Genomic DNA, 23,893 nt, shown 5'->3' with positions numbered 1-23,893 from the left:
CGGGTCAGCCTACCTCCTCCAGCTCGTCTTTAGCGTCCAGCTGGGTGGACACCAGTAGCCGGCCCTGCGGCTTCGCCTTCGCCGGTGCAGCCTCCATCTGCTCCCGCCGCGCCTCGCCAGGCCCCGCGGAGCTGCGAAGGACCGGGACTCCGGGTTCAGGGGGGGGTTATAACTGTTCTTCTGCTTTCGGTGTACCGGAGAGTCTGCTGCTCCTGTCAGTGTCGGAGCCTCCGTGTGAGACGGTTCACTCGGTATTGGGGTGTTTTTAAAACTTATTTCGGGCTGCTCTCACTCTCAGTCCCGCTCTGTATCCCCGTCCGACACGGCAACATAACGGACATCCGCACCGAGCGAGCGAGGGCCTACTGACCAATCAGAACACAGAGAGCTCTGAGTGACGTACTGATGGACCAATGACAGCAGAGGAAATCTGGAGCCAATCCCAGGCCTGCTGTACTGAACATTTATAACATGTTTATAGATAACAAATACACGTTTATGAATAAATACATAAACAATTTATAAATAACACACATATTTACAAATAACAGACATGTGTTAGTTTTTGTCCTGAATATATATATATATATATTGTATAATATATTATTTGTAAACACTTCTTCATTGTGTCCATGACAAAGTCTTATATGTCCAGAAATTAAAAAGCCATAATTAGTGAATTATTAAATGGGGTTTGGTTTGACTTAACTATCACATTGTGTTTTGTTTTAGTTTAAAGTATAAATCAGATTTATCTTGTAGCCTCCTCACACACACAAAGTGAACCATCACTTGGGAATTCTTTAGTTTTTAATTGTTCCATCCGTCTGTGTTTACGCAGAAGACATTTAGCAAGTGTCCCATCAGATAATAAGTGTAATAGCTGTAATAACTCTTCTATTTGAGCTGCCATTGTTAAAAACTTCCAGATGTTGGCCTCCGCCAGGGCTGCGCTTTATCACCAATCCTGTTTGTGATGTTCACGGACAGGATATCGAGGCGTAGTCGTGGAGGAGAGGGGTTGCAGTTCGGTGACCTGAGGATCTCATCGCTGCTCTTTGCAGATGATGTGGTCCTTATGGCATCATCGGTCTGTGACCTTCAACAGTCACTGGATCGGTTCGCAGCAGAATGTGAAGCGGTTGGGATGAGGATCAGCACCTCCAAATCTGAGCCATGGCTCTCAGCAGGAAACCGGTGGATTGCCTACTCCGGGTAGGGAATGAGCCATTACCCCAAGTGAAGGAGTTCAAGTACCTCGGGGTCTTGTTCGCGAGTGAGGGGACGATGGAGCCAGAGATTGGCCGGAGAATCAGAGCAATGGGGGGGTACTGCATTCGCTTTACCGCACCGTTGTGACGAAGAGAGAGCTGAGCCAGAAGGCAAAGCTCTCAATATACCGGTCGATCTTTGTTCCTACCCTCACCTATGGTCATGAAGGTCATGACCCAAAGAACCAAATCACGGGTACAAGCGGCCAAATGGGTTTTCTCTTTTTTCTGGAGGATGTGGCCCGGAGAAGGGAAGTTTGGGGTTCACTACTGGAGCTGCTGCACACCGCGACTTGACCCCGGATAAGAGGTAGTCGATGGATGGAACTTCCTGATGTTTGGAGTTTTAATAAAGTTGGCAACGTGGGATTATTTCCTGTCGTATTTATTTGACGCTTCACTTGCAGAGCTGCAAGTTTCTTTAAAATATCCGAGATATTGAGCCAAATTTCTGTTTTCCAAATGTAACCCCTGCGCATTTCTGAGACTTTTAGAGTTGAACTCTGGGTATTGTAGTTTTAAATTCCCACTTTATTTCACGATTCCTTACATTTCAGAATCAAGACGTTTTCTGTAAATTATTCAGTAAATTGTGACGAAAGAAATTCCAATTAAAACATTTTTAATAATTTACAGCAGCTAAACATACAAGAAACACAATCCAACATATATGGAGAATAAAGTAGTAATAAAGATGTTGATGTATTAAATATTAAATGCAGCTTTAATAACAATGACACGAAGAGAATAAAAACACACACATGGTTTTTGTATTTACACGCTTAACTTCAAATTATTTATTTTTACAGTGAACACATTCGTCTCTTTGTTTTTTGGTGAAAAATCCTGAACTGCTTTAAATGATGTCAGATATAAACGACAAATCAGAGAGGAGGGTTTTAACAGCTGACGTGACCTTTGACTTGAAGGACGAGCAGGTGTCGTGCCTCTCCGGGGAAAAGTTGTTTGAGAACCTAATCTTAAATCCCAACATTTAAATTCTGGTCAAAGTATGTTTTAACTTCGGAATGTTGTTTCCCAGGTGAGCTGAGGGTTTCTGCGTGTCTGAAGTCCCACAGTAACGTAGTCTAACCCTGTGTGTGTGTGGGGGGGGTATATATTTAATATAGTCTATATATATTTAGTACTGCTGTGGATCGGAGCGGCAGCAAAAGTATTTAGCCACATAAAGAAAGCGCCACATTTAGATGATTTTCACCTTTTTGTTTCAACTTATACAACTCAACTCAAGAGAGTGGAGAGGGTCCCCACCTTTAAGTTCCTGGGGGTTCATTATACACAGTGTATAATGTATAATGTATGATATACTCCAAAATAATCCAAAACAAAAATGTATATACACACTAGTGCTCATACCTCGGTTTTATATTTGTTGATCATAATATGTTTATATGTTGTTTTTAATCTAATAGGCGTATTACACATTTTCTTTACCTTGCTGTCAGACAGCCCTTCTAATGGGAGCTGAAGCCGTGAGCTATGTTAGCTATCTCTTCAAAGCCACCAGACTCCATTCACAAAAACATAATTTTACCTCTCAGAACACGACGCTGCTCATCAGTTGTTACTCCTTTCATCACTACGGATATGAGTGCATACAATCTCACTTCAAAACATCAGAACTATCTCTTTCAGTTATTTCCAAACTGAGCTAACGGTGTTTCAGCGAGTGCTACCTATACCTATATGTTCACACTATACAAGCGACCAACATGGAGTTATATTAAGAAAATATTTAATCGAAATGTGTTTCTGAAAACATTTTAAACAAATAAGTTGAATTCATTTAAGATCGATGATGGTAAATTAAAAAGTTTTTCGCCAAATCGCAAGAAGCTAAGCCCTCAAATCTTTGTAAATGAGGAGCGGCCAAAAGCGGAGCTCCCAGAATGCATTGCACAGCCGGTTAAATAACGAAGGTGAAGCGTGGAAATTACGCATTCTGTGGACCATCTCTTTGTTTTGCTGCACAGCTGCAGATTTTCACAGGACTTTTACAAACATAACGTTAAACTGAAAATATGTTTAACTAAATATATCGACATAGTGAATAATGTCAACAACAACCTGTTCTGTGATGTCAGTGAAGGATTGCAGATAAACAGACGATAGGAACACAAAGTTAATTCTGTATTCATATTGTTTAAGTGTATCATTCAGATTTCATTTCCACTCATAAAACTAAAATAATTTTGTCTTTCTTGGAGCTCGCCGTGCAGACCCACGCCCCCCCCCTCATGGCATCCCGTCCTCCCCCAGCAGCCAGAACGTCCTCAGGCGTCCCTTCCCCTTCATCTCCACCTCTCCTCTGAGCTGCAGCTGGAAGCAGCCGAACTCCTGCAGAACCTCCCAGGTCGCCTCCGACACGTGGATCCTCAGAGCTGCAAACACACAACAACAACAACAACAATATCAACGACAAGGACATAAATAACAACAAAATAAAATCAACAACAATATGTCAACAACAGACTGTGTGTGTGTGTGTGTGTGCGTGTGTGTCTGTGTGTGTGTGTGTGTTACCCTCTCCGTTGGACTCCATGCGTGACGCTGTGTTGACTGTGTCTCCAAACAGACAGTACCTGGGCATCTTCAGCCCAACCACACCTGCACACACTGGACCTACACCACACACACACACACACACACACACACACACACACACACACACACACACACACACACACACACACACACATATAACTATTGATACATTAATGTTAAAGATGGAGCTCATTTTAACTAAAGAAGATAGTTTTCTGAATAAATTGCAGAGTGAATGCTGGTTGAAAAGTTGAAGCTGCACTGCTGGCTTTATAAGTTGAATAATACCCAGAATGCAGTTTATGCTACATTAAATCCTAACCACACACACACACACACACACACACACACACACACACACACACACACACACACCACTGACCGCTGTGTATGCCAATGCGTAGCAGGAGTTGTTGATTTTCTCGGTGTCGTATGCTGAAACTCTGTACGGCGTCCAGCAGGGCGAGGGACATCCGGGCAACCTCCCGCCCGTGGAGCTTCCCATTCCTCACCGGCAGGCCGGACACCACCATGTAGGCATCACCGATGGTCCTCCACCTGGGGGCAGTACCGAGCCGCACAGGTGAGGGATCATCATTAAAAACGTTCACTTTTTAACATGGAGTTTGGTTCAGAGAGATGTTATTGACTTATAGGGGGAAACTGTTAGCTTTGCTTTGCGCAAAGAGTGGAAGCAGGAGGAAAATGCTAAATTAGCTTAGCACAAAGAGTGGAGTGGTGTGTAGTACAAGTCAACGGGCTGAGTCTCAGTAGGTTAAGTGTTGAGGAATGTTTTACCTTGTAAACATCAAAGTTGTCGATGATGGCATCGAAACAGGTGTAGAGGTCGTTTAACAAGGTCACCACCTGATGTAAAAAAACAAAAACACTTTATATCATTTATATTTGACCTGCGGTACTACCTGCTCACGCCACAAGATAGTGCCCTTCTACTGGGTTCTGCTGACTGGAGTGTTGTTCTACTAGGTTCTGCTGACTGGAGTGTTGTTCTACTAGGTTCTACTGACTGGAGTGTTGTTCTACTGGGTTCTGCTGACTGGAGTGTTGTTCTACTGAGTTTTGCTGACCTATAGTGTTGTTCTACTGGGTTCTGCTGACCTATAGTGTTGTTCTACTGGGTTCTGCTGACCTATAGTGTTGTTCTACTAGGTTCTGCTGACCTGTAGTGTTGTTCTACTAGGTTCTACTGACTGGAGTGTTGTTCTACTGGGTTCTGCTGACTGGAGTGTTGTTCTACTGAGTTTTGCTGACCTATAGTGTTGTTCTACTGAGTTTTGCTGACCTATAGTGTTGTTCTACTGGGTTCTGCTGACCTATAGTGTTGTTCTACTAGGATCTGCTGACCTGTAGTGTTGGTCTACTAGGTTCTGCTGACTGGAGTGTTGTTCTACTGGGTTCTGCTGACCTATAGTGTTGTTCTACTGGGTTCTGCTGACCTATAATGTTGTTCTACTAGGTTCTGCTGACTGGAGTGTTGTTCTACTGAGTTCTACTGACCTATAGTGTTGTTCTACTGAGTTCTACTGACCTATAGTATTGTTCTACTGAGTTCTGCTGACCTGTAGTGTTGTTCTACTGAGTTCTGCTGACCTATAGTGTTGTTCTACTCGGTTATGTTGACCTGTAGTGTTGTTCTACTCGGTTCTGTTGACTTGTAGTGTTGTTTCTACTCGCTCCTGTTGACCTATAGTGTTGTTCTACTGGGTTCTGCTGACTGGAGTGTTGTTCTACTGAGTTCTGCTGACCTATGGTGTTGTTCTATTCGGTTCTGTTGACCTATAGTGTTGTTCTACTGGGTTCTGCTGACCTGTAGTCTTGTTCTACTGAGTTCTGTTGACCTGTAGTGTTGTTCTACTGTGTTCTACTGACCTGTCTGTAGTGTTGTTCTACTGGGTTCTGCTGACCTGTAGTGTTGTTCTACTGAGTTCTGCTGACCTGTAGTGTTGTTCTACTGAGTTCTACTCACCTGTCTGTAGTGTTGTTCTACTAGGTTCTGCTGACCTGTAGTCTTGTTCTACTGGGTTCTGCTGACCTGTAGTGTTGTTCTACTGGGTTCTGCTGACCTGTAGTGTTGTTCTACTGGGTTCTGCTGACCTGTAGTGTTGTTCTACTGGGTTCTGCTGACCTGTAGTGTTGTTCTACTGAGTTCTGCTGACCTGTAGTGTTGTTCTACTGAGTTCTGCTGACCTGTAGTGTTGTTATACTGAGTGCTGCTGACCTGTAGTGTTGTTCTACTGGGTTCTGCTGACCTGTAGTGTTGTTCTACTGGGTTCTGCTGACCTGTAGTGTTGTTCTACTGAGTTCTGCTGACCTGTAGTGTTGTTCTACTGAGTTCTTCTGACCTGTAGTGGCGTGCTCTCAGCAGACAGGGCGGTGAAGCCGATGATGTCACTGAAGTAAATAGTGACAGAGTCGAAAGCTTCGGCCTGAACCGTCTCTCCTCGTTTCAACTGCTCTGCTACTGAACTGAAACACAATACCATCAATTAGTATTACTGCAGTATTATGTAGTATTACAGTATTACAGCAGCAGGTATATTTACTGTGGTAGTATCTGGTACAGCAGTGCTTCAGCTTTGCGTTTCTCTTCATGATACGCGTGCGTTCGTTCCTCCACCAGCTCCTCCAGGTTGTTGGCGTACTGCTCCATACGGGACAACAGGTTGTCCAGGATGTTTGATCCATAACCCCTAAACAGGAGGAGACAGACAGGAGGACAGACAGATAGACAGACAGACAGGAGGACAGACAGACAGGAGGACAGACAGACAGGAGGGCAGACAGACAGGAGGACAGACAGACATGAGGGCAGACAGACAGGAGGACAGACAGGAGGGCAGGCAGACAGGAGGACAGACAGACAGCACGACAGACAGGAGGACAGCAGGACAGACAGGAGGATAGACAGATAGAGAGGAGGACAGACAGACATGAGGGCAGACAGACAGCAGGACAGACAGGAGGACAGACAGAGTGAGACAGGGTGTTTCTCAAAGTCAAGGATCCTTAAACGGCTGAATTTCTGCTACGTCATCAAATTAATTTCGAAGGATTTAAATGATCTGAGGTGATGTTATTTCTTACTGTCAGTAAAACCTTTGAGTCTGTTTATATTGTTTTGACACTACCCCCCCCCCCCTCACATGTACCCCACCCCCCTTACCTGTGCTGCTTCCTCAGCAGGATCTTGATGCCGCTGAAGTCGGGCCGCTCCCCTGGCTCTTCGCTCCAGCAGCGCTGCATCAGGACGCCCAGCTCCTCGCTGTGACTGTGGAAGCAGAGCGAAGGACGCAGGGGGGGGGCACCGCCATGCCGCACCGCCATGACAATCTCTGGGGGGGAACATCATCAGCATCACATTTGGACCATTACACATTTGTACGACGTTAAAAAATACAATCCAGAATAAAATCCAAATTATTATTCAAATGTAAATTATAATTACAATCTATTAAAGTAGTAAAATTATTATTAAAGTTTATTGCATGTTTATTCAAATCTATTAAATTATTATTAAAGTCTATTATTGAAATACTAAAATATTATTATGGTCTATTAATTTTGTTTTTTTATTATCATTATTTTTATTAAAAGTATTATTAAAATATATGAAATTAGTATTCACATCTGCTGATGATCTGCTCTTGTGTGTCCGGCTCAGTTTATTCAGCAGAATTCGATCCTGCTGATCTTTGTTGCCTTCATCTTTGTTTTTCTCCTCCAGGTGTTTGTCTCTGTCGACCAATCAGGATGCACCTTATTCTGCTGATGTCATCACTGGAACCTGACTTGGTCACTTGACGTCAGGGTTCCTCCAGCAATATTTTATATTTTATTTTAAATTGTTTCTACATTGAATGTTCAATAAAGAAAGTAATGATTACATTTGCTGTTATATCGCAGATCCAAGCAGATACCTTCGAACATTTGTAAATGTTTAATGTTACACCAGTTTCAGTGGGTTCATATGTTTGTATTTTAATTCTTCTCTTTCTGTCTTTAGTTTTTACCTCTTTGTTCTACGTTCCCTGAAGATTATTATTGTTATTGTTATAATTAGAAAATGTATTGTTCAAATACAATAACAGTTATTGTGCTGATGAAAGCTGTGAAACACACACAGTGTATATATATATATATATATATATATATATATATATATATATATATATATATATATATATATACTGTAATATACTGAGGAAATAATAAACCTTTTTACCTCACTAAATTGATCTGACAGCTTTACAAATTAATTAAAAATCAAATAAATGAAGTATTATTGCAGATTAAACTACCAGCAGTATTAAAGTCATTAACATGAGCTCCATCTTGACCAGTTGAACATTAAAGTGATGAACACATGTATGCATCAATAATTATAAAACATTAAAATATATAATTCTGCAGAATGAGAACTTTTACTCTTTTTTTACAATGATAATTTAAAGTCTGCATCACTTCCTGTTTCTCAGCGATGCAGCAGAGCTCGCCGAATACCACATGTGCAGAGTGTGAACTGATGAATGAATGAACAACACGCTGAAGTATATACTTTAAGTAAAAGTCCTCATTCTGCAGAATAATATATATTATTGTATTATAATTATTGATGGATTAATGTGTTCATCACTTTCATGTTCAGCTGCTAATAATGACTTTATATACTACTGGTAGTTTAATCAGTAATATTACATCATTTATTAACTGATTGAAAATACATGTACTTAGCTACTTTATACAGACCGTACCTCGACCATAAATCAACGTTTAACCCAACGTTTAACATTTAATAAGTTTCCTCTTATTATGGAGACCTGATTTGGTTCATTGTGGGGACCTGTTTTGGTTTGTTGTGAGGACCTGATTTGGTTTGTTGTGGGGACCTGATTTGGTTTGTTGTGGGGACCTGATTTGGTTTGTTGCGAGGACCTGATTCTGTTTGTTGCGAGGACCTGATTTGGTTTGTTGTGGGGACCTCATTCTGTTTTTGTTGCGAGGACAGGATTCGGTTTGTTGCGAGAACCTGATTTGGTTCATTGTGGAGACCTGATTTGGTTCGTTGTGAAAACATGATTCGGTTTATTGCGAGGACATGATTCGTTTTTTTTTGCGAGGACATGATTCGGTTTGTTGTGGGGACCTGTTTTGGTTTGTTGTGGGGGACCTGATTTGGTTCATTGTAGGGGACCTGATTTGGTTTGTTGTGGTGACCTGTTTTGGTTTGTTGTGGGGACCTGTTTTGGTTTGTTGCGAGAACCTGATTCTGTTTGTTGGGAGGACATGATTCGGTTTGTTGCGAGGAGCTGATTTGGCTTGTTGTGGGGGACCTCATTGTGTTTGTTGCGAGGACATGATTCGGTTTATTGCGAGAACCTGATTCTGTTTGTTGCGAGGACCTGATTCAGTTTATTGCGAGGATATGATTTTGTTTGTTGTGAGGACCTCATTTGATTTGTTGTGGGGGACCTGTTTTGATTTGTTGCGAGGACCTCATTCTGTTTATGCAAGGACCTGATTTGGTTTGTTGTGGGGACATGATTTGGTTTGTTGTGGGGGACCTGATTTGGTTCATTGTAGGGGACCTGATTTGGTTTGTTGTGGTGACCTGTTTTGGTTTGTTGTGGGGACCTGTTTTGGTTTGTTGCGAGAACCTGATTCTGTTTGTTGGGAGGACATGATTCGGTTTGTTGCGAGGACATGATTCGGTTTGTTGCGAGGACCTGATTTTTAGTTTGTTGTGGGGACCTCATTCTGTTTGTTGCGAGGACAGGATTTGGTTTGTTGCGAGAACCTGATTTGGTTCATTGTGGGGACCTGATTTGGTTTGTTGTGGTGACCTGTTTTGGTTTGTTGCGAGGACCTGATTCAGTTTATTGCGAGGATATGATTTTGTTTGTTGTGAGGACCTCATTTGATTTGTTGTGGGGGACCTGTTTTGATTTGTTGCGAGGACCTCATTCTGTTTATGCAAGGACCTGATTTGGTTTGTTGTGGGGACATGATTTGGTTTGTTGTGGGGGACCTGATTTGGTTCATTGTAGGGGACCTGATTTGGTTTGTTGTGGTGACCTGTTTTGGTTTGTTGTGGGGACCTGTTTTGGTTTGTTGCGAGAACCTGATTCTGTTTGTTGGGAGGACATGATTCGGTTTGTTGCGAGGACATGATTCGGTTTGTTGCGAGGACCTGATCTTTAGTTTGTTGTGGGGACCTCATTCTGTTTGTCGCGAGGGCAGGATTTGGTTTGTTGCGAGAACCTGATTTGGTTCATTGTGGGGACCTGATTTGGTTCGTTGTAAGGACCTGATTTGGTTTATTGCGAGGACATGATTTGGTTTGTTGTGGGGGACCTGTTTTGGTTTGTTGTGGGGACCTGTTTTGGTTTGTTGCGAGAACCTGATTCTGTTTGTTGGGAGGACATGATTCAGTTTGTTGCGAGGAGCTGATTTGGCTTGTTGTGGGGGACCTCATTGTGTTTGTTGCGAGGACATGATTCGGTTTATTGCGAGAACCTGATTCTGTTTGTTGCGAGGACCTGATTCAGTTTATTGCGAGGATATGATTTTGTTTGTTGTGAGGACCTCATTTGATTTGTTGTGGGGGACCTGTTTTGATTTGTTACGAGGACCTCATTCTGTTTATGCAAGGACCTGATTTGGTTTGTTGTGGGGACATGATTTGGTTTGTTGTGGGGGACCTGATTTGGTTCATTGTAGGGGACCTGATTTGGTTTGTTGTGGTGACCTGTTTTGGTTTGTTGTGGGGACCTGTTTTGGTTTGTTGCGAGAACCTGATTCTGTTTGTTGGGAGGACATGATTCGGTTTGTTGCGAGGACATGATTCGGTTTGTTGCGAGGACCTGATTTTTAGTTTGTTGTGGGGATCTCATTCTGTTTGTTGCGAGGACAGGATTTGGTTTGTTGCGAGAACCTGATTTGGTTCATTGTGGAGACCTGATTTGGTTCGTTGTGGGGGACCTGATTTGGTTCATTGTAGGGGACCTGATTTGGTTTGTTGTGGTGACCTGTTTTGGTTTGTTGTGGGGACATGTTTTGGTTTGTTGCGAGAACCTGATTCTGTTTTTTGGGAGGACATGATTCGGTTTGTTGCGAGGAGCTGATTTGGCTTGTTGTGGGGGACCTCATTGTGTTTGTTGCGAGGACATGATTCGGTTTATTGCGAGGACAGGATTCTGTTTGTTGCGAGGACATGATTCGGTTTATTGCGAGGACATGATTCCGTTTGTTGCATGGACATGATTCGGTTTGTTGCGAGGACCTGATTCGGTTCGTTGCAAGGACATGATTTGGTTTGTTGCGAGGACATGATTTGGTTTGTTGCGATAACCTGATTTGGTTCATTGTGGGGACCTGATTTGGTTCGTTACAAGGACCTGATTTGGTTTATTGCGAGGACATGATTTGGTTTGTTGTGGGGGACCTGATTTGGTTCATTGTAGGGGACCTGATTTGGTTTGTTGCGAGAACCTGATTCTGTTTGTTGCGAGGACCTGATTTGGTTTGTTGCGAGGACCTGATTTGGTTTGTTGTAGGGACCTGATTTGGTTTGTTGCGAGAACCTGATTCTGTTTGTTGCGAGGACATGATTCTGTTTGTTGCGAGGACATGATTCGGTTTATTGCGAGGACATGATTCGGTTTGTTGCGTGGACATGATTCGGTTTGTTGCGAGGACCTGATTCGGTTCGTTGCAAGGACATGATTTGGTTTGTTGCGAGGACATGATTCGGTTTGTTGCGAGGACCTGATTTTTAGTTTGTTGTGGGGACCTCATTCTGTTTGTCGCGAGGGCAGGATTTGGTTTGTTGCGAGAACCTGATTTGGTTCATTGTGGGGACCTGATTTGGTTCGTTGCAAGGACCTGATTTGGTTTATTGCGAGGACATGATTTGGTTTGTTGTGGGGGACCTGATTTGGTTCATTGTAGGGGACCTGATTTGGTTTGTTGCGAGAACCTGATTCTGTTTGTTGCGAGGACCTGATTTGGTTTGTTGTGGGGACCTGATTTGGTTTGTTGTAGGGACCTGATTTGGTTTGTTGCGAGAACCTGATTCTGTTTGTTGCGAGGACATGATTCTGTTTGTTGCGAGGACATGATTCGGTTTATTGCGAGGACATGATTCGGTTTGTTGCGTGGACATGATTCGGTTTGTTGCGAGGACCTGATTCGGTTCGTTGCAAGGACATGATTTGGTTTGTTGCGAGGACATGATTCGGTTTGTTGCGAGGACCTGATTTTTAGTTTGTTGTGGGGACCTCATTCTGTTTGCCGCGAGGGCAGGATTTGGTTTGTTGCAAGAACCTGATTTGGTTCATTGTGGGGACCTGATTTGGTTCGTTGCAAGGACCTGATTTGGTTTATTGCGAGGACATGATTTGGTTTGTTGTGGGGGACCTGATTTGGTTCATTGTAGGGGACCTGATTTGGTTTGTTGTGGTGACCTGTTTTGGTTTGTTGTGGGGACCTGTTTTGGTTTGTTGCGAGAACCTGATTCTGTTTGTTGGGAGGACATGATTCGGTTTGTTGCGAGGAGCTGATTTGGCTTGTTGTGGGGGACCTCATTGTGTTTGTTGCGAGGACGTGATTCGGTTTATTGCGAGAACCTGATTCTGTTTGTTGCGAGGACCTGATTCAGTTTATTGCGAGGATATGATTTTGTTTGTTGTGAGGACCTCATTGATTTGTTGTGGGGGACCTGTTTTGATTTGTTGCGAGGACCTCATTCTGTTTATGCAAGGACCTGATTTGGTTTGTTGTGGGGACATGATTTGGTTTGTTGTGGGGGACCTGATTTGGTTCATTGTAGGGGACCTGATTTGGTTTGTTGTGGTGACCTGTTTTGGTTTGTTGTGGGGACCTGTTTTGGTTTGTTGCGAGAACCTGATTCTGTTTGTTGGGAGGACATGATTCGGTTTGTTGCGAGGACATGATTCGGTTTGTTGCGAGGACCTGATTTTTAGTTTGTTGTGGGGACCTCATTCTGTTTGTTGCGAGGACAGGATTTGGTTTGTTGCGAGAACCTGATTTGGTTCATTGTGGAGACCTGATTTGGTTCGTTGTGGGGGACCTGATTTGGTTCATTGTAGGGGACCTGATTTGGTTTGTTGTGGTGACCTGTTTTGGTTTGTTGTGGGGACATGTTTTGGTTTGTTGCGAGAACCTGATTCTGTTTTTTGGGAGGACATGATTCGGTTTGTTGCGAGGAGCTGATTTGGCTTGTTGTGGGGGACCTCATTGTGTTTGTTGCGAGGACATGATTCGGTTTATTGCGAGGACATGATTCTGTTTGTTGCGAGGACATGATTCGGTTTATTGCGAGGACATGATTCCGTTTGTTGCATGGACATGATTCCGTTTGTTGCGAGGACCTGATTCGGTTCATTGCAAGGACATGATTTGGTTTGTTGCGAGGACATGATTTGGTTTGTTGCGAGAACCCGATTTGGTTCATTGTGGGGACCTGATTTGGTTCGTTACAAGGACCTGATTTGGTTTATTGCGAGGACATGATTTGGTTTGTTGTGGGGGACCTGATTTGGTTCATTGTAGGGGACCTGATTTGGTTTGTTGTGGTGACCTGTTTTGGTTTGTTGTGGGGACCTGTTTTGGTTTGTTGTGGGGGACCTGAGTTGGTTCATTGTAGGGGACCTGATTTGGTTTGTTGTGGGGCACTGTTTTGGTTTGTTGCGAGAACCTGATTCTGTTTGTTGCGAGGACATGATTCGGTTTGTTGCAAGGACCTGATTTGGTTTATTGCGAGGACATGATTTGGTTTGTTGTGGGGGACCTGATTTGATTCATTGTAGGGGACCTGATTTGGTTTGTTGTGGTGACCTATTTTGGTTTGTTGTGGGGACCTGTTTTGGTTTGTTGCGAGAACCTGATTCTGTTTGTTGCGAGGACATGATTCGGTTTGTTGCGAGAACCTGATTCTGTTTGTTGCGAGGACATGATTCGGTTTATTGCGAGGACATGATTCAGTTTATTGGGAGGACATGATTTGATTTGTTGCGTGGACATGATTCGGTTTGTTGCGAGAACCTGATTCTGTTTGTTGTGAGGACCTCATTTGATTTGTTGTGGGGGACCTGTTTTGATTTGTTGCGAGGACCTCATTCTGTTTGTTGCAAGGACCTGATTTGGTTTGTTGTGGGGACCTGTTTTGGTTTGTTGTGGGGACCTGTTTTGGTTTGTTGCGAGAACCTGATTCTGTTTGTTGGGAGGACATGATTCGGTTTGTTGCGAGGAGCTGATTTGGCTTGTTGTGGGGGACCTCATTGTGTTTGTTGCGAGGACATGATTCGGTTTATTGCGAGGACATAATTCTGTTTGTTGCGAGGACATGATTCGGTTTATTGCGAGGACATGATTCGGTTTGTTGCGTGGACATGATTCGGTTTGTTGCGAGGACCTGATTCGGTTCGTTGCAAGGATATGATTTGGTTTGTTGCGAGGACATGATTCGGTTTGTTGCGAGGACCTGATTTTTAGTTTGTTGTGGGGACCTCATTCTGTTTGTCGCGAGGGCATGATTTGGTTTGTTGCGAGAACCTGATTTGGTTCATTGTGGGGACCTGATTTGGTTCGTTGCAAGGACCTGATTTGGTTTATTGCGAGGACATGATTTGGTTTGTTGTGGGGGACCTGATTTGGTTCATTGTAGGGGACCTGATTTGGTTTGTTGTGGTGACCTGTTTTGGTTTGTTGTGGGGACCTGTTTTGGTTTGTTGCGAGAACCTGATTCTGTTTTTTGGGAGGACATGATTCGGTTTGTTGCGAGGAGCTGATTTGGCTTGTTGTGGGGGACCTCATTGTGTTTGTTGCGAGGACATGATTCGGTTTATTGCGAGGACATGATTCTGTTTGTTGCGAGGACATGATTCGGTTTATTGCGAGGACATGATTCGGTTTGTTGCGTGGACATGATTCGGTTTGTTGCGAGGACCTGATTCGGTTCGTTGCAAGGACATGATTCGGTTTGTTGCGAGGACATGATTCGGTTTGTTGCGAGGACCTGATTTTTAGTTTGTTGTGGGGACCTCATTCTGTTTGTTGCGAGGACAGGATTTGGTTTGTTGCGAGAACCTGATTTGGTTCATTGTGGGGACCTGATTTGGTTCGTTGTGAGGACATGATTCGGTTTATTGCGAGGACATGATTCTGTTTGTTGCGAGGACATGATTCGGTTTGTTGCGAGGACATGATTTGGTTTGTTGTAGGGACCTGATTTGATTCATTGTGGGGACCTGTTTAGTTTTTTTGCGAGGACCTGATTCGGTTTGTTCCGAGAACCTGATTCTGTTTGTTGCGAGGACCTGATTCGGCTTGTTGCGAGGACATGATTCAGTTTGTTGCGAGGACCTGATTTGGTTTGTTGTGGGGGACTTCATTCTGTTTGTTGCGAGGACAGGATTCGGTTTGTTGCGAGAACCTGATTTGGTTCATTGAGGGGACCTGATTTGGTTCGTTGTGAGGACATGATTCGGTTTGTTGCGAGGACCTGATTTGGTTCGTTGTGGGGACCTGATTTGGTTCGTTGTGAGGACCTGTTTTGGTTTGTTGCAGGGACCTGATTCGGTTTGTTGTGGGGGACCTGATTCATTTTGTTGCGAGGACCTGACTGGTTTGTTGCGTGGCCCTCCCCTTGTTTTATATGTGTTGAAAGGAAAGCTGCTACCTTTAGGGGTCAGCGTGTGTGTGTCAAGGTAAAACACTCCTCTCAGCAGAGCCACCTCCTGCAGGATGACACTGAAGCTGTAAACGTCTCCTTTCTGAGTCCCACAGGGGGGGGGGGACTCTGTCCTCAGCAGCTCTGGAGCCGTCCACAGTTTACCTGCAGTAGTGGGCAAACACAGTAACTGGTGTCACTGTAGCATCAGGAGCTAGCATCACTTCTGAAGCTGAAAAGGTAAAACTACTCTTAAATGTAGTTTTATTTCCGTGTATTCCTAGATTAAATTAAATTAAATAAATTAAATAAAAGAGCGATATATGTCATTATGCTAAGCTAACTGACTCATTCAGTCAAATGGTATTAATAATTCTGAATTGTGATTTAATCTAATATTGAACAAATATTGTTGTAGCTAATAATATCAAAAAACATATATTTTTCATAAACAACAACAGTAGCATTTAGGTAAACAAACAAGCTTTTTAAGAGTTAAAATTGTGAAAATCGATATTTAGTAGTTATGTAACATAGTAACATAATGATATGTATAAATATATCTATAGATGTGTGTCGTACGTGCGTAGTGAGCGTGCGAGTCCTCAGGGCAGCTTGCGGTTCGCAGACTCTCCACGCCGTAGTCCGTGATCTTCAGGACAAAGCGGCTGTCCACAACGCAGTTAGACGACTTCAGGTTACCGTGGGACACGATGACGCTGTTGTGGAGGAACAACATGCCCTGATAACAGAACAACAACAACAATAAACATTTGTTATACAGATTATTAAGGACTTAAAGTCACAGACGCTCGTCAGACCTTCAGTCACTTTTTAGGCCTCAGGAGCAGCTTCTCCCCAGGTCTGTATCTCATGAGGGTCCTTAAACACATCCTGATCTAATTATACTGGCCTATGAGAAGCCTCCAAAACTTCCGTTATGTCTTTAATATTCTACACAGTTTATGTCTGGTGCACATAAGTGCGTCAGGCCTTGATTTACAAAGTTTCCTGATGGACAGAAAGCTGTACTTGTTGCTTAAGTAACACTAACTGCTGCTAACAGTAGCTGCCATTAGCTAATTAGCTGTTAGCTATGCTGCGAGGAGCTTTCGATCGCTGGGAGGAGGGTTTCAGGCCCAGGGTGGGGGGGAGGCTGGCGGGTAGCGGAGCCGGGTTAATAACGTTAGCTTGATGCTACATGTTGTGTCTTGATGTTATAATAATGTAATCATAACAAATACACGTTAATAATAATAATAATAATAATAATAATACATTTGATTTGTAAGCGCCTTTCATGGCTAAAAGCAATCTCAAGGTGCTACAGAATACAAGACAACAACAACAACAACAACAACATTAACATTAATTTACCACAGATTACTGCATGATGCTGCTTTAAAGAGAGAATCTGATAAATAAATACAAGATTTTATTTTGAAAAGGTGAATATACTTTGACTTAAAGCATGAAATATGTATGTAGACGAAGATATTTAACTATTGAGTGCTCTGAAAACGTTTTACAGGAAGTGACACAACACAAGAAGAAGCCCCCCCTGCTGACAGGCTGTTACCTTGACGATATCAGTGATGAGAGAATATCTGAACATCCAGTCGAGAGTGATGCTTTCGCTCTCCATCAGGTCCTGCAGGACACACACACACACACAGAGAGACACACACACACACACACACACACACACACACACACACCAGACACACACACACACAGCCACACACACTCACACACACACACAGACTAATTTGATTGTGTGTAGTCGACACGCAGCTGTATCATAAACACATCTGTGGCTGTGCGCTGTGCGTGTGTGTGTGTGTTTCATGTGATTAATGAGCCTCCTCCTGAACAACAGGATGTACCCCCCCCCCCCCCCCTAAAAAGTTAGCAACGCAGGAATAAAATAAAAACCAGGACCAGACAACGGGACTAACATCATCACATGACTTTGTTTTGGTAATTAGTGGTGAAATGTTAACTCATAACGACCTCCTGATTGTCACAGATTACGAGAGGACTCATGTAACACGAGTCCTGTGAGTGTTTAAATAATAACACTAAATAATATTGTTTTTGTGATTTTGGGCCATTTATCTTCCAGAACATCTTCTGTCAGACGAGTGTAAAGAAAACATCAGAATCCCATTCAGAGTTTGTCACTAACTTTGTGTGTGTGTAGATTTCTCCTAAAGTCACCAACAGTTACATTACATAGTGCCTCATTTACATATTAAACATGAACACTTGTAATATAAATGTAATTGTGTTAGTGTGAGTAATGAAGTGGGGAAATTTCAGCTGATATGTCTTCATATTTAAAGTTCCTCTGATTGTAAAGATTTGATCATCTTTGTCACATTTGTATCGTCTGATTATTATTAGTTTATTTCTTGTTAAATTCCCCTTGTGTAATGAATAATCCTCAGGTATTAAATAATATTAAATAATCATTACACACCCCCCCCCACGTATGACTGGGGCTCTGGTTGTGTCTTCCTGCTAACCCCCCCACCCCGACTTGCTCTTTGTTAATCGGACATTTATAGCTCCGGCGGTCATCTGGCATCCCACGCACCAACCTACGGGCTGACACATGTTCACGTTGCTAGGTTACCGTGCCGGGGGGTTGCTAGGTTACAGTACCGATACAGAACCATAACTGAGAGAGAAATGTTGCAGGGCTGATAGAGGGGTATAAAGGCTGATAGAGGGATATAAAGGCTGATAGAGATGTATAAAGGGATGATAGAGGGATATAAAGGCTGATAGAGGGATATAAAGAGCTGATAGAGGGGTATAAAGGCTGATAGAGATGTATAAAGGCTGATAGAGATGTATAAAGGCTGATAGAGGGATGTAATGCTTGATAGAGGGATATAAAGGGCTGATAGAGGGGTATAAAGGCTGATAGATATGTATAAAGGCTGATAGAGGAGTATAAAGGGCTGATAGAGGGGTATACAGGCTGATAGAGGGATATAAATGGTTGATAGATGGGTATAAAGGCCGATAGAGATGTATAAAGGCTGATAGAGGGATATAAAGGCTGATAGAGGGGTATAAAGGGCTGATAGAGGGGTATAAAGGCTGATAGAGATGTATAAAGGCTGATAGAGGGGTATACAGGGCTGATAGAGGGGAATACAGGCTGATAGAGATGTATAAAGGCTTATAGAGGGATATAAAGGGCTGATAGAGGGATATAAATGGTTGATAGAGGGGTATAAAGGCTGATAGAGATGTATAAAGGCTGATAAAGGGGTATAAAGGCTGATAGAGATGTATAAAGGGTTGATAGAGTGCTGTACCTGCAGACTGCCTCTGGGACAGTACTCTGTGATGATGCACATGTTTGGTGGGTCGATGCAGGCGCCGATGAAGCGGGTCAGGTGCTCATTCTGAACATCTCGCATCTGTAAAAGCTACTGTTTCAAATCTGACCAAAAACCATTAACATCATACAAGCAAGGTTCAGAAGCCCCAAGTTAGATACTCAATCTACGTAGGTAGGTCAGTAGGCTGGACGGTATGTCAGTAGTTAGGTAGGCAGGTTGGTTCGTCTGTCTGTCATTAGGTAGGTCAGTTGATAAGTAGGTAGATCTGTGGGTATGTGCCACTCCGACCCAGACCCTCAAAATTGTACAAGCACAGCACTGAACCCCCAAACAATGTATACTAGGTCAGCTGGTAGGTCAGCTGGTAGGTCAGTATGTAGGTAGATTGATGGAGTTCTTACATGTTTTAGTTCAAACAGAACCTTCCTCGTCAGTTCGATGCGTTTCTTGTTGATATACTTGATGGCTGCCAGGTTGCCCTGCAGGATATAATCAGAAGAATGAAGGTGGTGTAAGGTGGAGTAAGGTGGAGTACGGTGGTGTAAGGTGGACTAAGGCGATGTAAGGTGGCGTAAGGTGAAGTAAGGTGGTGTAAGATGGTGTATGGTGGTGTAAGTTGGTGTAAGGTGGTGTTAGACCTTGTAGTATCCGGTTTTGGTGTAAATCTGGAAGTTTCCCTCCATGGTCATCAGAGAGCCGCAGTTGGATCCTTTCTGCAGAGAATCAAGAGTCCAGTCAGTAGCTGTGTGTGTGTGTGTGTGTGTGTGTTTTTATGTGTGTGTGTGTGTGTGTGTGTGTGTGTGTTACCAGAGACATGGTCAGTCTGCTGCAGGCTCTCCTCAGGACTTTATCCAGGTTGCTCATCTGGACGTTGTCCCAGGAAACTCTCCACAGCTGAGCAGCCAGCTCGCTCTCCAGCTTTAACTTCCTGTTCAACAGAAAGGTGTGTGTGTGCGCGTGTGTGTGTGTACAGTGAATGACATGTGTTTGTGTAGAGTGTAGTCAATGTTTATATGAGAGAGAAAGAGAGAGAAAGGTGAGGGGGGACTGGCACAGAGAATGAGCGGTGGCTGCTCACTGAGCGTCACCAGTGTTTCCGCTGGGTTTACTGCTTTGGAGGATGCTGCCTGGGCTCTGCCTGTCTCTGACTGTAGGTGTGTGCGCATGTGTGGTCCGCGGAGAGCAGAGTGTGAATGTGCAAAGCAACACAGTAAACACTGAAATGTGCACATAATGAGATAAATAACATAAACGTTTAGTTTATTTAATAAAAGAGCTCCTCAATGTGAAAAGTGAGCTGTAAATATAAAAAAACTACCACTCTCACTCTCTCCCTCGCGCTCACTCTCACTCTGACTCTCACTCTGACTCTAACCCTCACCCTGACTCTGAATCTGACAAACTCTGACTCTCACTCTGACTCTCACCCTCACTCTCACTCTGACTCTCACCCTCACTCTGACTCTCACTCTGACTCTCACTCTGACACTCACCCTCACTCTCACCCTGACTCTGACTCTCACCCTCACTCTCACCCTGACTCTGACTCACTCTGACTCTCACTCTGACTCTCAACCTCACTCTCACTCTGACTATCACCCTCACTCTCACTCTGATCCTGACTCACTCTGACTCTCACTCTGACTCTCAACCTCACTCTCACTCTGACCCTCACTCTGACTCTCACTCTGACTCTCACTCTGACCCTGACTCTCACCCTCACCCTCACTCTCATCCTGACCCTCACCCTGACTCTCACCCTCACTTTGACTCTGACCCTGACTCTCACTCTGACTCTCTCCCTCGCCCTCACTCTCACTCTGACTCTCACTCTGACTCTCACTCTAATCCTCACTCTCACTCTGAATCTGACAAACTCTGACTCTCACTCTGACTCTCACCCTCACTCTCACTCTGACTCTCACTCTGACCCTCACCCTCACTCTGACTCTCACTCTGACTCTCACCCTCACTCTGACTCTCACCCTGACTCTGACCCTGACTCAACTCTGACTCTCACTCTGACTCTCAACCTCACTCTCACTCTGACTATCACCCTCACTCTCACTCTGACCCTCACTCTGACTCTCACTCTGACACTCTGACTCTCACCCTCACTCTCACCCTGACTCTGACTCTCACCCTCACTCTCACCCTGACTCTGACTCACTCTGACTCTCACTCTGACTCTCAACCTCACTCTCACTCTGACTATCACCCTCACTCTCACTCTGATCCTGACTCACTCTGACTCTCACTCTGACTCTCAACCTCACTCTCACTCTGACCCTCACTCTGACTCTCACTCTGACTCTCACTCTGACTCTCACCCTCACTCTCGCTCTGACTCTCACTCTGACCCTGACTCTCACCCTCACTCTCACCCTCACTCTCATCCTGACCCTCACCCTGACTCTCACCCTCACTTTGACTCTGACCCTGACTCTCACTCTGACTCTCTCCCTCGCCCTCACTCTCACTCTGACTCTCACTCTCACTCTGACTCTCACTCTAATCCTCACTCTCACTCTGAATCTGACAAACTCTGACTCTCACTCTGACTCTCACCCTCACTCTGACTCTCACTCTGACCCTCACCCTCACTCTGACTCTCACTCTGACACTCTGACTCTCACCCTCACTCTCACCCTGACTCTGACTCTCACCCTGACTCTGACCCTGACTCACTCTGACTCTCACTCTGACTCTCAACCTCACTCTCACTCTGACTATCACCCTCACTCTCACTCTGACCCTCACTCTGACTCTCACTCTAATCCTCACTCTCACTCTGAATCTGACAAACTCTGACTCTCACTCTGACTCTCACTCTGACTCTCACTCTAATCCTCACTCTCACTCTGAATCTGACAAACTCTGACTCTCACTCTGACTCTCACCCTCACCCTCACTCTGACTCTCACTCTGACCCTCACTCTGACTCTCACTCTGACTCTCACCCTCACTCTCACCCTGACTCTGACTCTCACCCTGACTCTGACCCTGACTCACTCTGACTCTCAACCTCACCTCACTCTCACTCTGACTATCACCCTCACTCTCACTCTCACCTCACTCTCATCCTGACCCTCACCCTGACTCTCAACCCTCACTTTGACTCTGACCCTGACTCTCACTCTCACCCTCACTCTGACTCACTCTGACACTCACTCTGACTCTCACCCTCACTCTGACTCTCACCCTCACTCTCACTCTCACCCTCACTCTCACCCTGACTCTCACTCTGACTCTGACCCTGACAACATTGACGCTGCTCAAAGGGGAGACGACACCATGACAGGAGAGAGAGGAAACGTTACCTTCAGGAACATTACACATTTCTCTGTCTCACTACATATACAACACAGGACTGATGACACCATGACAGGAGAGAGGGAAACGTTACCTTCAGGAACATTACACATGTCTCTGTCTCACTACATATACAACACAGGACTGATGACCAACCATGACAGGAGAGAGAGGAAACGTTAAACATTTTCCGGATATAGAACACAGGGAGTGTTATTAAAAACATTTCTCTGGAACATTTGGGGAAATGTAAGAACACACAGTCAACATTTCCTCAGTTTAGCGCCGGCCCTGCTTTCGTCCTCTGTGTTGTAACGTGGAGTGGAAGTGGCTCACAGGTGCAGACAGGTGTTGAAAGTCTCACCTGTAGATGAAGACCGTCACGTTGACGATGATGACGAAGACGAAGCAGCATCACTATGGCAATCATCTGATGCATGGTCACCGTACCTGGAGAGGACGGACAGAATGTGCTGGAGACTTATGACTCTGATTTAATTGAACCCCTCAAGTTCCTCAGCTAACTGAAGCTGCTCTGATGTCCATGTCATAAAACTGCTTTTAAAATAATTATATATATTCTCCACGTACGTGCGAGGCAGGCGGGTTTGTCGTTCTTGAAGCCGCACTCGGGCACGTCTGCCAGGTGGAGAGCCCCCGGGCCACTGGAAGCTCCGCCCACCCTGCATGATTAGCTGGTTCATACTTGCTGTTATACACACACAACCACCTACACACACACACAACAACACACACTACACAACACACCCACACACACACACAACACACACCACCACACACACACACCCATTATATGTGCATATCGCATGATAGATTGACAATTTTATGACGTTGACAATTAGTAGTTTGTTTTTAACTTTTATCTTCTAAGGTTCTGAATCAATTTACAGCTGGATGCCGGCTGGTGAACAGTAACACACACCGAGGTTAAGTGTGTCAGCCGTTATTGTGAGATGTGTGGAACTTTCTTTTGTACAACTTGAACTTGTTTTTCTTCAAGTCACTGAGAATCGCAGAAAAACAAATTCAGTTAAAAAAGCTGTCGCCCCCTACCGTCATTCTCTTCTATCTCTCCCGCCGCTCTCCTGCTCTCTCTCTCCTGTCGCTCTCTCTTCTGTCTCTGCTCTCTCCCGTCGCTCTTTTCTTCTATCTCTCCCGTCGCTCTCTCTCCGCGTCGTTCTCTCATCTGACGCTCTCTTATCTGTCTCTGCTCTCTCCCGTCAATCTCTTCTATCTCCTTCCCGTCACTCTCTTCTATCTCTCCCGTCGCTCTCTCCGGTCGCTCTCTCAACTGACACTCTCTTATCTGTCTCTGCTCTCTCCCGTCGCTCTCTCCGGTCGCTCTCTCAACTGACGCTCTCTTATCTGTCTCTGCTCTCTCCCGTCACTCTCTTCTATCTCTCCCGTCGCTCTCTCCGGTCGCTCTATCATCTGACGCTCTCTTATCTGTCTCTGCTCTCTCCCGTCACTCTCTTCTATCTCTCCCGTCGCTCTCTCTCGGTCGCTCTCTCAACTGACACTCTCTTATCTGTCTCTGTTCTCTCTGGTCGCTCTCTCCGGTCGCTCTCTCAACTGACGCTCTCTTATCTGTCTCTGCTCTCTCCCGTCACTCTCTTCTATTTCTCCCATCGCTCTCTCCCATCGTTCTCTCCCTC

At 44.4% G+C, this 23,893-nt stretch overlaps 2 protein-coding genes across 2 annotated transcripts in view; one reads left to right on the top strand and one right to left on the bottom strand.

Moving 5' to 3' along the window:
* Positions 1–369, top strand: part of ints3 (integrator complex subunit 3) — a 5,553-nt gene extending 5,184 nt beyond the window's left edge. The window contains exons 6-7 of the mRNA XM_029426344.1: positions 9–234; positions 299–369. Coding sequence (XP_029282204.1) covers positions 9–234; positions 299–369 — 297 coding nt within the window. The remainder of the gene's footprint in view (positions 1–8; positions 235–298) is intronic.
* A 1,802-nt stretch (positions 370–2,171) lies between these two features.
* On the bottom strand, positions 2,172–22,921 carry LOC115004646 (atrial natriuretic peptide receptor 1-like). Its single transcript, XM_029426343.1, is given in 19 exon segments — positions 2,172–3,673; positions 3,816–3,914; positions 4,219–4,388; positions 4,630–4,703; positions 6,200–6,323; positions 6,401–6,507; positions 6,509–6,546; positions 7,022–7,189; positions 15,556–15,711; positions 16,129–16,288; positions 17,126–17,197; positions 18,879–18,983; positions 19,307–19,384; positions 19,544–19,618; positions 19,713–19,833; positions 22,582–22,625; positions 22,627–22,667; positions 22,809–22,860; positions 22,862–22,921. Coding segments are annotated over 19 exon segments (1,890 nt in total). The 3' UTR covers positions 2,172–3,527.
* Positions 22,922–23,893: the final 972 nt, after the last annotated feature.

The sequence above is a fragment of the Cottoperca gobio genome, unplaced genomic scaffold, assembly GCF_900634415.1.
Source record: "Cottoperca gobio unplaced genomic scaffold, fCotGob3.1 fCotGob3_158arrow_ctg1, whole genome shotgun sequence".
Taxonomy (NCBI): domain Eukaryota; kingdom Metazoa; phylum Chordata; class Actinopteri; order Perciformes; family Bovichtidae; genus Cottoperca; species Cottoperca gobio.
Note: the sequence above shows the minus strand (reverse complement) of the source record. Positions and strands in the feature narration are given on the sequence as shown.